Raw genomic sequence first — 13,203 nt, 5'->3', positions numbered from 1 at the left:
AACCTGGGTTTAAATTTTTTACCATTTATATGTCCTTGGGCAAGTCACTTTAACTCCTGGAAGTCCAAATTTTCTATCTGTAAAGTGGTGAGACTAGTGGAATCTATCACACGACAATGTGAAGATTCAGTGAGGAAAAACAGGAGTTTTACATAGTGCCTGGCTTAGAGCAAGTGCACGGTAAATGGTAATTATTATTACTGTGTAGTCACATGTTGGCAATAGTTTTTCAGATTAAAAAACAAAACTAGAAAATAGCAGACCTGCGATTCAAAAGTAGGTAATGTAACTCCAGGGCTAGTTGAGTTCCAGTCTAGCACTTGCTCTGGACCAAGCTCTGTTTTTGGCACATAGCTTTCAATAAATGATAGCTGTCCCTTTTAAATTTTTTCATGTGCTCCGCTGATAGTGCACACATAAAAACTGTATTATCCTCGAAAGACTGGCACTGGATTTTCGGCCAAGACGGCACTCTCTTATTTGATTTTTGGTTCACCTGGTCTAGGATGTGAGAGGGTCTGGGCTTCACAGCCACGTGGGCACTGCGTGGGAGCGGGGAGGCCTGCGCCGCGCAGACCGCCAGGTGGCGCCATTCCGGGTTGAGGCCGCAGAGTTGCACCTCCTACACAGCCCCCCCCACGTGGGTCCGAATGGTTAGGCCCGCCGGGCAGGTAGCTTGCTTCCGCGGCTTCCTTCCACCCCCCTCCCTTCCCCCATTGGTAGGAGCTGCGGGTCCGGGCGGAAGTGGGGCAGGCGGGCGGGAGCGAGGCGTCGTCGTTGTATATTCATGAGGCGCGCGCAGGCCGGCATACTAATGAGGCGGGGCGCGGCGGCGGGCTGAGGAGCTGCTGGGCGGCGGCGGCGCGGCGGCGGTGGCGAAGGCGGCGGCGGGTCGGGAGGTGCCGGGCGGGAGCCGCGTAGGTGCGGGGTCATCTGTCAGGGCGAACCTGGACATGGAGCCGCTCGGCGGGGGCCAGGGTCCCGGCCGCGGGACCCGGGACAAGAAGAAGGGCCGGAGCCCGGACGAGCTGCCTGCGGCCGGCGGCGACGGCGGCAAATCCAAGAAATTTGTGAGTGTCCCTCCCACCCGGTTTCCTCAGCCTGGCCCCGTAACCGCCCTCCGGTCCACAGAGACGGTGAATGCCCGTCTCTAGGGAGCCGCCCCCGCGCCTCTCTTTCTCGGTTTGCTGGGTCCCGGGCTCCACAGTCCGACGTCCTACCTCTCCAGGACCTCGGGAAACCCCGGAGTCCTACCCGGCTCTCGCCCCGGCAGCCTCGGGGCTTTCTTCATACCCCCCCCCCCCCACCCCACGCCGTCCCTCCCCGCCCGCAAGCTCTGCCCTCCGCCCCCATAGCCCGGCGGGTCTCAGCCCCATCGCTTCCCTCTCAGCCCCATCGCTTCCTTCTCAGCCCCACTTCCTTTCTTCTTCTCTGTTACCCGCACACGCCCTCTCTGTCCTTTTCTGGGTCCATTTTCCCTCTTACTCCTACTGCCCCCCCCCCCTTTTTTTGGTATCCTCTTATTTGCTTCGTCTAAAGGTCACTTCCTTCTCGAGATTGATCCCTTTCACCTGCTAACTTTCCTCGCTCCTAGCCCCAGCTCTGGGCCCTTAGCCCGGTGTCACCTAATAATCCTTCCCCTCTGGAATGTTACCTGACTTGGGCCCTCCCTTCCCTCCTCCCTTGCATGTTTGTCCTTGTGATGGCAGGAATGGGTTCCTGCCCAGGTCCTATGGTCTTTGGGCATGACGCTGATTTCCTTCCCGGTATTTCTCCATCCAGAGAACCTGTCTCTTTGCCCTGTTGCTTATCACTTTTCAGGGGGTTAGAACTTCTCATGATGATGATGCCCCTCTTGACCTAGGATGGTGATTTAAACCTCCCCGTGGGGAAGAAGTTAGGCTGCAAGTGCAAGAAGTTTCTGAGTAATTGAATTGCTTTTTATATGTTTCCCATGATAACCATCTCAGCTCGTCTGCCACCTCCTGTGTGACAGGCTAGTGACATTCCTTTTCTGACCTGTAGAAGAGTATAGCTTTCCTCAGGTGCCAGTGACTTCCAATCCAAGTCTGAAGGAATACTGATATTCATGTGACACTATCATATTTCATTACCTTTGCCTTCAATAAATCTTTTTTACTCCTTTCTCCAGGGAGCTGTTTGCTTTTTACTGTAAAAGCTTTGAAAGCTATGGGGCACTATCCAAGAGAGGGAGTCTTGGATCTTAGTAATCATTTGCTAGTTGTAAATGTAGTTCTTTAGTCTTGTCTTCCAGGTAATTAGGCCCCCACCCCAGTATCTCTTTGTACTAACCAACTGGATTCTGACTCTTTGCTCTTTCTCTTTTCTCTTATCCCCAACCTTCAGTATTCTGACCCAGCTCCACAACTTTGGGAAGAAAACTGATAAAATGATGGAAACAGGAAGAAAATGTTGCTTTGGGACCTAGCGGATTGAGATGTGGAGAGTACTAAGCAGAATTAAAATAGTGACTCATCTCTTCCTACCTATTTCTAGCAAGGCAGGTGCTTCTGGACTGTCCTTTCCAGTGACTTATGGGCTGTCAGCAACTGCCTGTTTTTCATCTGGTGAACATCTTTTTTTTTCCAGAAATGTTGGGTTAATGGTAGTGATGGCCCACCCCCTGTGGTGATTAAAGGAACATTTCCTTATGTTTCTTTAGGATAGGAATTGACACTCAGAGAGCTTTCCTTTTAAGACTTAAGTTCTAGGGTGTGTATTGCTTTTTTATTTCTGTATATATATCTGTTATTTTTGTTTTGCTGTTGTTTCCATGGGTACTGTTTGACCTTCCTCACCCGAGTTCCAGTTATTCCTGCTGATATATAGTGAACTCTGTGACTTTTGTAAATGTTTTTCAAGTTCTTAAATAGAATTTTATTTGTGCTGTTTTATCTAACACTTGTGTGTTTCACAAGTGAAATTGGGGCAATCGAAGTGCATGGTGCTGAAAGTTGAGATACCGGAGGAAACTTCACCTGTATTTTGGAATGTCCAGGGAGTCTTGTATATGCTGAGTGGATTTGGCTCAGTTTTTGGTATTTGCTTTACAGAGGGTGGAGCTGAACCAAGTTCTCTTTTTCTTTCTGAGGTGTTGGTTTTAACTCTTAGCCTACTGAACTGTTAAAAAAAAAAAAAAAAGAATACGGAGCACAGGTAGTGAGAATTGCATTCAGAGCTAGGGGATTGGAAAGTTTCCAGAAAAGTAGTGCTGCTTAACCCCTTTCTTGCCAACTGTAATTCACCTCAAGGCATCGGAATTTTCTCTTTCTCATTGTTCTTTTTATGAGAAGTCTGTGGCAATGAGAGACTAGAAGGAGCATTGCAATCCACTTCTCTTTGTGTCTGTATGTATATGTGGGTGGGTGGAGGGGGAGAGATCCGCTGGTGTGCTTTTGTTACCCTTGGCTTAGTTTTTTGAACTATAGGCTACAAGCAAACTCAAAGCTGTTTTGCCTATTCCACCTTTGCTAGAGTGTGTGTCCTCTGGAATTCCATTAAGGATGTACTTTATAAAGCTGCACTGGTTTGGACCTTGTGTGCCTGAAGGTTATTTGTTTGCTTCTGAGGAGTTTCTTACCGCTTCATCTGCTCCGTACCTTTCCAAGCTTATGCAGGTTCTAAGTATAGATCAACTGAATGGAACACAGAGCTCGCATATTGCCGAAGATACACTCTTAACTCTCTGATGCATCTTGGGTGGAAAGCCCATGGAGTCGAAGTTGAAACAGTGGTTGGGAATCACCTTTGAAAACATTTGGTGGTTAGAGATGCTGATGTGTGTGGCTCAAGCCAGGCTGCCTGGCATTCCCCCTTGATTTTTCAGGAGTCTTTCTCCTCCTGGGCCATAAGCATATCCCTTCTCCAGCATTGTTGCACTTCTTTCACCGGTCCTTAGGGTGAAAGAAAATAAAAAATTTTAAACGAACAGAATGTATTCTGATTTTTCAGCAGTGATGAATGTAGGTATCAAATAGGCTGCTGGCTGAAATATGTGTAAAGGTAGCAATTACAACCAGGGTGTTAGGAGGCTGCAGGGTATTCCTGTGATTTATAAACTACACATGCCTTATAGTCCAGAAGTGGATGCATTCTAAGAAAGAATATTGCTTCCTGATTCAGTTAGGGGCATAATTTTGTAAAACATGAGTTTTAGCTTGGGATTAGAGAGAATAGAAGATACATAATTTTTAAAATCTTGTTTAATTTTGGATTTGTATATTGAATTTTCACCAAGTGGTAGTATTTTCATGCCCTTCTAAAAGCATAGTGATAGTGAAAATATAAATGTTTGGTTGTAGACCCCTGTCCATCCAAAAAGAGCAGCCAAAGGTAAAGGATGTCAGGCAGAATTTTAAACAGATACTAGGGAAGGTAAAGAATATGAAAGAAGTGGAGTTGTTTATGCAGTTGTCTGCTTCTCTCCTCTTAAAGAAGACAATAACTTTAATTCAGAAGGTTCCAGAAAACCCAAGAGTATACAGAGAACTTTATACAAGTCATGTGGTGTTTTTTGGGAAGGTGATAAGCACAGGGATTACTTAGTTTAGAAAGAGAGAGGGGAGCCTACAGGAATGTTTTTGAGGTTTGTGATGACAGAATGATACTGTAAAAATTGCTGCCCTTTTTCCTGCCTTGTCTTTAAAGAGGTAGCACAAGGATCCACTTGATCATGTTACATTTACTTGTCTCAAAGGAAATCCTCCCTCGCAAGAGGTCAAACTTAGGGAATGCCTCAGAATTAAAATCTCTGCCCTGGGAGAGTTGATAAACATTGGAATACTTTTATTTTAAAAAAACCTGAAAATTTTATGACTTGTGAATTATGTTTATTATAAAACCTGAGAAAATACTGATAAGTGAGAAGTGGTTTAAGTTTGTTGCTGGGCATATGGGTCAGAATTAGACTAGTTTTATTTCCTGTGTGATAGACCAACCTTTTGCTATCCCATGGGGCCCTCTGTATTTTATAAATGGATTGCCAAGTTATTCCTGGAGAGTGTTATATTTTCAGTGAAATATAATGGAAGTTTAAAAGATAAGGTTATACCACATATGATTTAGAAGAACAAGTTAAAATCATGTTTATTAACAAGAGATAGTAGGTATTATAAAGAAAAAAAAAGGTTTGTATATGCAGATGGTGTTTTCTCCCATTTTGTGTCTCAGTTGAAGTCATTCTTGACTACAGAAAGCATTTCTATTTGAAACAAGCCATGTATTATTTACCTGTTCTTCTTTATTATAGTTGAGCCTCCTCTTCCCACTCACTCTTGTTTGAAAGCAGTAGGAAAAAAATTCACCTCTTACTAATGAGCAAAGCAACATTTGGTGTTTGCCCCTACTTAGGGTTAGGTGAGACAAAGCCAACAGTCTCCCCTTGCCCAGCTACTATCATCCCCTCTGTCTTTGTTTTTATTCCCTCTCCGCTTCTCTGAGGGCTGGTCCCAGTCCCATCGGCAGCTAGGTGTTTGAGGAATCAGGAATGGTAAAATCTGTTGATACTAAAAGTTCTTAAAACTTCAAAGCTAAGATTGAAAAATAAAGAATGTTTAAACACTGGGAATGTATTTTGCCTTCTTTTCCACCTCTCTCTTTTTTTTTTTTTTTAAAGATTTTATTTATTTATTTGAGAGAGAGAATGAGACAGAGAGAGAGATCACGAGATGGGGGAGGGTCAGAGGGAGAAGCAGACTCCCTGCCGAGCAGGGAGCCCGATGCGGGACTCGATCCAGGGACTCCAGGATCATGACCTGAGCCGAAGGCAGTCGCTTAACCAACTGAGCCACCCAGGCGCCCCTTTCCACCTCTCTTTTACTCTTTCTTTTGGCAAACATTTTATTAGAGGAATCCTTTTTAATAAAGTAAAAGAATTACTGAGGGAAAAGAGAAGTATTAGGACCAATATTTTTATGAATTTTACCACAGATTACAGGATAACTGGGTGTATCATTGGTCTTTCAGCTTTGAGATTCTTCCATTCATTATTAAAGCTTGCTGTGAATGGTAGCCTTAAAATTTTAGTGTTGGAAGGGACTTTAAATGCCATGAAGCCCAAACACCCACTCAGTACAGCAGTCTCTTCTTATATTTAGAGGTTGGAAACATCAGGGGGCTATGGGGTGGATATTGGATAAATGAATGGAGGAGGAGAAGCAGAAATTTTGGATTCTAGGTTTCCTTTAGTAAATTTCAGGATCTTGGAATAGATAGAGTAGTAGAAAGAGATTATATAAGAGGAACAGATACACTAGAAGCTATGTTATTGAGAGGGAAAAGATTGAAGAAACTGGCTCTGTGTTGCTTGGCTCACTGACAATCACGGAGTTTTGGTTTGTCCTATAAATATTTGCTTAAGTTTCTTTCCTCCAAGAAAGGGGATGGAACAGATAAGGGGAGACAAAAGGAAGTAAGTATAACGGAACTAAATTAAGAGAAACATGGCATTCTTATGTGGAAGTGTTGTTTTTGTTGTTTTTCTGTGTTTTTTTTTTTTTTGAGAGCTATCACCAGTGTGTGGGGTGGGGGGGAGGGAGGACAGAGGAAGAGGGAGAGAGAGAACCTCAAGCAGGCTCCACGACCAGCATGGAGCCCAATGCAGTGCTTGATTTTATGACCCTGAGATCATGACCTGAACCAAAATCAGGAGTTGGACACTGCCGACTGAGACACCCAGGTGCCTCTGTGGAAGTGTTCTTATATGAAAGATAGGAGATTCCATCCGTGGTGGTGGTTATAAATGGTCCTTAGGTGGTAGTGACTTTGGCATTTTGTTAAGGTAGCAGATAGAGGGGAGTTTTTGGTGTCCTGGATTATTTTTCTGGACTTCTTTTTTTTCTTTTTTTTAATTAACATATAATGTATTATTTGTTTCAGGGGTACAGGTTTGTGATATTTCAGTCTTTACACAATACACAGCACTCACCACAACACTTTTTTTTTTTTAAAGGAATTTCTATTAAGCCATGCAAGGCCTGGATGAATTTTAATTTTTTTAAGAGATTTTATTTATTTAAGATAGAGTGAGAGCGAGAGAGAGCGGCCCAAGTGGCGGGGAGGGCAGAGAGAGAGAGGAAGAAGCAGGCTCGCCGCTGAGCAGGGAGCCTGATGCGGGGCTCGATCCCAGGACTCTGAGATCATGAGCTGAGTCAAAGGCAGACGTTTAACCTACTGAGCCACCCAGGCGCCCCTCTAGATTTCTGATAGTGTGATTTATTCCCTATTTTAGAAATACTGCTGGGTGAAAACATAGAATTTGCATTTTCTTTTAAGATTTAACATACTTTAAGGATCCAACATCGGATGATTTATAAACTGTCTTTGATCCTGAAGGTCATAGAAAACCAAGAAGTATACCTTAGTATTGGCCTTAAATCTCAGATAAAGCTGCCTTTTTTTTCCCTGGTAGGGCTCTGTTTAACTTTCTAAAAAACTGCCAAACTGTTTTCCAGAGTGACTGTACCATTTTATTATCACAGGCAATATATGAGTTCCAGTTCCTTGCTAACTCTTACTATGATGAGCCTTAAGTTTTAGCCATTCTAGTGGGTGTGTAGTGGTATTTCAGTGTGGCTTTAATTTGCATTTGTGTAATGTTGAGCATCTTTTACTGTGCTTATTTGCTATCTGTATATTTTTGCTGAAATGTCTGTTCAAAATTTTTGCCCATTTAAAATTTTTTATTATAGTCTAAATGCAAGACATTTGTTGGATATGTGTTTTACAAATATTTTCTTTCTCCCGTGATTTGCCTTTTCATTTTCCTTTAACACTGTGGTATGAAGAATAAAAGTGTTTAATTCTGAAGTCCAGGGGCACCTGGGTGGCTCAGTCGTTAAGCATCTGCCTTTGGCTCAGGTCATGGTCTCAGGATCCTGGGATCGAGCCCCACATTGGGCTCCTTGCTGGGCGGGAGGCCTTCTTCTCCCTCTCCCACTCCCCCTGCTTGTGTTCCTGCTCTATTTCTCTGTCAAATAAATAAAATCGTTAAAAATTTTTTTTTGAAGTTCAGTTTTTTAAACTTTTTGCTTTTTGTGTCATATTTCAAAAATCTGTGCTAAAATCACAGCCCCTAAGATTTTCTCCTTCTGTTTTCTTCTACAAGTTTTATAGATGAAGCTCTTAAGTTCTCCACTTTTCTGCTGTGGATATGTTGTTATATTCCACTTATGTTCCTTGGGGCATAAATTTTCACCTGTAGGCAGACAGAACATTTCTGATACTCGGGATTGGGGGACCTTTGAGATTCAATTTATCCTGGTGGCATTTTCATCTTAATATGTGGTGTTAGAAACCTTTTGTCTCATACTCTGTGTGCTACTGTATAATGCCAGTCTTCCTGTCTATAAATATTAATGTATATTCAGCCTCTTGTTAGATAGGAAGATGAATTCATCCCAGACTGGAAGGACAGGGAGTAGTAATAACAGCAGTAGCAGTAGTAAGAGCATTTGTTTGTTGCATACTTATTACAGCCCTAGGACTGTGCTAAAGAGCTTTAGATTCATTATCTCATTAATCTGTACCTCAGTCTTATAAAATAGGTACTATTGTTATTCCCGTTTTATAGGTAATTGAACTGAGACTCAGTGAGACCAAGCAACTTGCTTTAGCTTGTAGAACTGGGATTCAAACTGAGATCTAGCTGATTTAAAAAAAAAAAAAACATCTTATTCACTACATTCTACTGACATTTTACAGGTGTCCAGTTTTTGCACCTGGAGTATAAAAGTATTCACTGCTAGGAATTTCATAGAAAATTTTGATGTCATCTCTTTAGTTATTTGATGACTGTAGTCGATTAAAACTGGGCTCTCCTCCAGTTCATTTGGTGGGAAAGAAGTATTGGGTCTAGATGGACAAAGTGCAGTGGTTAAATGGCTAACTGCTTTTTGCATTTAATAATGTAGACTTTGAAGTCATTACAAGAATTATAATTAAACCTTTCTTAAGCATGAAGAGGTAGCTGTTTCAGTGCATCAGAACCAATTTTTCCTCTGGCTTATGAGTTATTAAGAAGTTGCCAATTACTATTTTTAAAAATGCAGCCTTATCTTCTTTGTAAGTGAAACACCTCTAACAGCATCACCTGTCAGTTGTTGTAGTTGTTTAAATTGATGAGAGCAGCAAGCAGTGGTGACAAATGGGAAGGAGGAAGCTGTTGTTAGACCACCTCTAATAGTTATCTTTTCTGTATTTTAGAATTGGCATACGATATCTTTAAAAATCTTCTTTGTGGCCCTGAAACTTGACTCTAAGGATTGTGAATGGTTAATAACTCCAGGGTCTCTTCTGAGTCTGGGGCCTACTGATGTTTGTTCTTTAGACCTGGCAGTTATTTGCCTGTGGTTAATAATTAAGACATCGCCAAAGAGATCCAGGTACCCAGCAACTAGGATTTTCTTTATGACTAGTGGCAAAGAGTAGAGAATAGAGTTTCTCTTGTTTGCCTGAGTCCACATGGATCTATCCTAGATCCAAAAGGCTAAAGATCAAGAAGTCATGTTGTTGTTCTATCACATGTCCTGTTCAGCCCTTGCTTTTTATGTCATCTCAGTCATGTCAATAGGAGAATGGGTAGGAAAAGCTCAGAGGCTATGAACACAGAGTTTAAAAGCTGTAGAATTTCAGAGAAGTGAAGGAATTAAGTGGGAAGAGTACTGGACTGTGAGTCAGAAGAACTAGGTTTCAGAATCTTAGAAAGCTGGAAGTGAAAAGGATGCTAAAAATTATTTCATTCAAATCCTTTATTTTATACATTTAGAAATGCGGGCCTAGGAAAGTGGTCTGTCCACATTTATAGCTAGACCTAGGACTAGAACCCTTATCTTCCATTCCCACTGAAGTATTATTTCCAAATATTGCTGTTTAGTTGGACTTTGCTACTGATTAGCCATTTGAACTCTGGGCAAATCATTGCGCTTTTCTTGGTCTTTTCTTGTAATATTAGAGATTCAGCATGAACTATTTCAAAGGTCTGTCCTTATGTCCAAAATTCTATAAGTGATCAGGATATAACTGTGGACAGTTAATAGTTAATTTCATAGAAGATGGGGGATATGTCAGGCCTTGGAGGGAAATAGAAGGGTTGGTAGAGAAGAAGGGAAGGGATTTCATGGTGTAGGGAGCAGTGTGAACAGAGGATCAGAGACACAAATGTATGGCTGTGATAAAGAAAATGGCCCAGTTATAGCAGTCAAGAGGATTTATATGGGAGATCAATCATTTAAGAAAGATGAAGCCACTTCATAGGGATTATTTTATTCCTGTTAAGGGCTTTTGGGTTCTCTATCTGTAGAAACTTGCAGACAGCAGGACTGAAAATTAGTGTTTTGTAGCATGTCATGATGCATGTTGGTGCAATTTTTGGCCATGCGAATGTGTGATGGTGACAGTAAATCAGCATATCCAAGAACAGAATAGATAAAGTGTTAACGTATCAGCAAATCATTTCTGCTACCTAGATGGAGTTTAGATAGTTGTTTGTTTGATTTATAGTCCTTATCAATTTTAACACACCCATCTTTTCAGACTTTGAGCGATAAATCTAGATTTTAAAAATACGACTCTCGGCTGGATCTCAAAGCTGTATAGCCAAATTGTGAGCTCAGGTGGGAAATCCCATTGTGGGGATAATCAGAACTTCTCTTTGGGCCGTGTTATTTCTTCTTAAAAGTTTCCTATAGTGCAGTATAGGTTTCGATTTGTCCGCTTATTTGGGGTTTTTTTTGTTGTTGTTTTTTAAAGGTTTTATTTATTTGACAGAGAGAGACACAGTGAGAGAGGGAGCACAAGCAGGGGGAGTGGGAGAGGGAGAAGCAGGCTTCCCGCGGAGCAGGGAGCCCGATGGGGGTTCGATCCCAGGACCCCGAGATCATGACCTGAGCCAAAGGCAGACGCTTAACGACTGAGCCACTTGGGAGCCCCTTGCCCACTTATTTGAAGTGTTCTTTAATCTTTTGTGAATGGAAAAAAAAACCCATATATATTATATATAATATATAGAGAGAGGGAGGGAGATAACTTTTTTGGGGGATCTTATTTCCCATCTTGCTTGTGAGGTGCCTAAGCCCATTGGTGGTGTTTTGCTCACATTATCAATATCCTCTTATGTATTTTAGTTTTAATGTTAGTTTTGGGAATCTTGAGATGATTTTCAAGGTTCTCCATTTCTATGGTCTAATGTAGGAGATTGGCAGTTTAAAAACATTAGTCCTCTCTCACCAAGGTAACTGAGGCAGAGAGAACCACTAATGTTAACTATATCTGATCAGAAGAACCCTGTTGAGAAAAGTTTATTGTTATTCTTTAGTATCTTCTAGTTTTGTGTTTTATGAAAGAACATGTCTTCAGGATTAAAAATCTCTGTGTTATTTTACATAGTTCAGGGCTGCCAACTTTTATCATTACGAATGAGAGCAGTATTTGACCCAGGGCTGTAGGGATTGTTGGCATACATTTAAAGTGAATAATTGGTAAGTCCCCATATTATTTTAATCTATTAGTATTATAGTATTTCAGGGTTATAGAAAGGTTTTCATAGAATACTAAATAAAGAAGACAAGGATGAGTCTCCAAGTCCTCAGGATATGTCTAGGTCTCCACAGAAAGTGCTAGTGACCTTTTTTTTCCCCCTTAAACTCTTAGACTCCTACCCATAGCTATTCTTCAATTTCTTCATTTGGTCATAGAAGCAAAATAGAGTGAGACTGTTCTAAAATTATTACATCATGTTTGCATGTATGGGACCTACAGAGATATTTTTAGTTTTGTTAGTTTTCGTGAAAGATGTGTATTAGGCTCCCCAGGCATAAAGGTTTCTAGTGATTTGATTCTTGTATTTTAGAAAGATGGGAGTTGGCCTTAGTTGGCAGCTCTTTGCATCCACCAGGGCTTGTTCGTTACTTACTTCTAGGCCCATGGGTGACGTCTGTTTCCTGTGATTGAAACCACAAGAAGAAGTGGTGAGAAGCCACTGTAGGATATGTACTATCAGGCAAGCAGCAGGCATTGGGCTACCCTCAAAAAGAGCAGTAGTAATTAAGCACAGTCTTTGGGCCTCTCAGGAGACCCTAGAAATGACCTGATCCAGTCTCCTCATCTTAAAATGAGGAGGCCACTGAGGCCTGGAGGTACTCATTTGCTCAAGATCATGTAATTAGGTGAGCTAGCTTTTTTAGACTATTCATTATTCTCTCTCTCTCTTTTTTAAATATTTTATTTATTTATTTATTTGAGATAGAAAGAGTGAGAGAGAGAGTGCACAAGCAGGTGGCAGAAGGAGAGGGAGAAGCAGACTCCCTGAAGAGCAAGGAGCCCTATGCTGGGCTCGATCCCAGGACCCTGAGGTCATGACCTGAGCCAAAGGTGGCCGCTTAACTGACTGAGCCACCCAGGCGCCCCTCATTATTCTTTCTCACATTGCTTTGTCACCCCTAATTTTTCTAACTGTGCCCTGCCAGAGTGTTTCCTTAAGCAAGAGTACTACTGGAGAAGAGTAAATACTAGTGGACATTTGGAATATGGGAATTGGATAATGTTGCTTTGCTTTTAGGTGCTGTGCTATGATTTTTTAAATGCTCTTTAAAATATATATATACACACACACACACACACACACATATTTTAAAAATAACAGCATCTAAACCCCAAATTTCTACTTTTCATTTTTTATTTCACTTAGTGTTTGAATATTTTAGTTACTATGTCTATGCACAGACGTGTTTATAAAGTTGCAGTCATAGCTTACACAAGTTTTCTGCTTTAACACAATGTATCAAAAATTTTTCTAGGGGCGCCTGGGTGGCTCAGATTTAGGGTCCTGGGATCGAGCCCCACATTGGGCTCCTGGCTCAGCGAGGAGCCTGCTTCTCCCTCTCCCTCTGCCTCTCTCCCTGCTCATGCTTTCTCTCTCTCTCTCTCTCTCTGTATCTCTGTGTCTCAAATGAATAAATCTTTAAAAAAAATTTTTTTTCTAGCTTTCTAATCTTTGAAAAGTGCTACTTTTGTTTGAAATGGAAATGGTTTTTATTATAAAAGTGAAACACCTATTTATAAGAAAATATAGATGTGTATAAAAATAAAACATCCCTGGGGCGCCTGGGTGGCTCAGTTGTTAAGCATCTGCCTTCGGCTCAGGTCATGGTCCCAGGGTCCTGGGATCGAGCCTCCGCATCGGGCTCC

The 13,203-nt window shown here is 41.8% G+C and overlaps 1 protein-coding gene across 4 annotated transcripts in view; it reads left to right on the top strand.

The window, feature by feature from the left end:
- Positions 1-863: 863 nt before the first annotated feature.
- Positions 864-13,203, top strand: part of DIAPH1 (diaphanous related formin 1) — a 93,920-nt gene continuing 81,580 nt past the window's right edge. For 2 of the 4 annotated variants that reach the window (XM_035014319.1, XM_035014321.1), the window contains exon 1: positions 954-1,070. In XM_035014319.1, the coding sequence (XP_034870210.1) occupies positions 954-1,070 (117 nt within the window). Of the gene's footprint in view, positions 1,071-13,203 lie in introns of all 4 variants that reach the window. The other 2 variants (XM_035014320.1, XM_035014322.1) reach the window with 2 other exon arrangements.

The sequence above is a fragment of the Mirounga leonina genome, unplaced genomic scaffold (genome assembly GCF_011800145.1).
Source record: "Mirounga leonina isolate KUSES-001 unplaced genomic scaffold, KU_Mleo_1.0 Mir_168, whole genome shotgun sequence".
In the NCBI taxonomy this organism is placed as follows: Eukaryota; Metazoa; Chordata; class Mammalia; order Carnivora; family Phocidae; genus Mirounga; species Mirounga leonina.
Note: the sequence above shows the minus strand (reverse complement) of the source record. Positions and strands in the feature narration are given on the sequence as shown.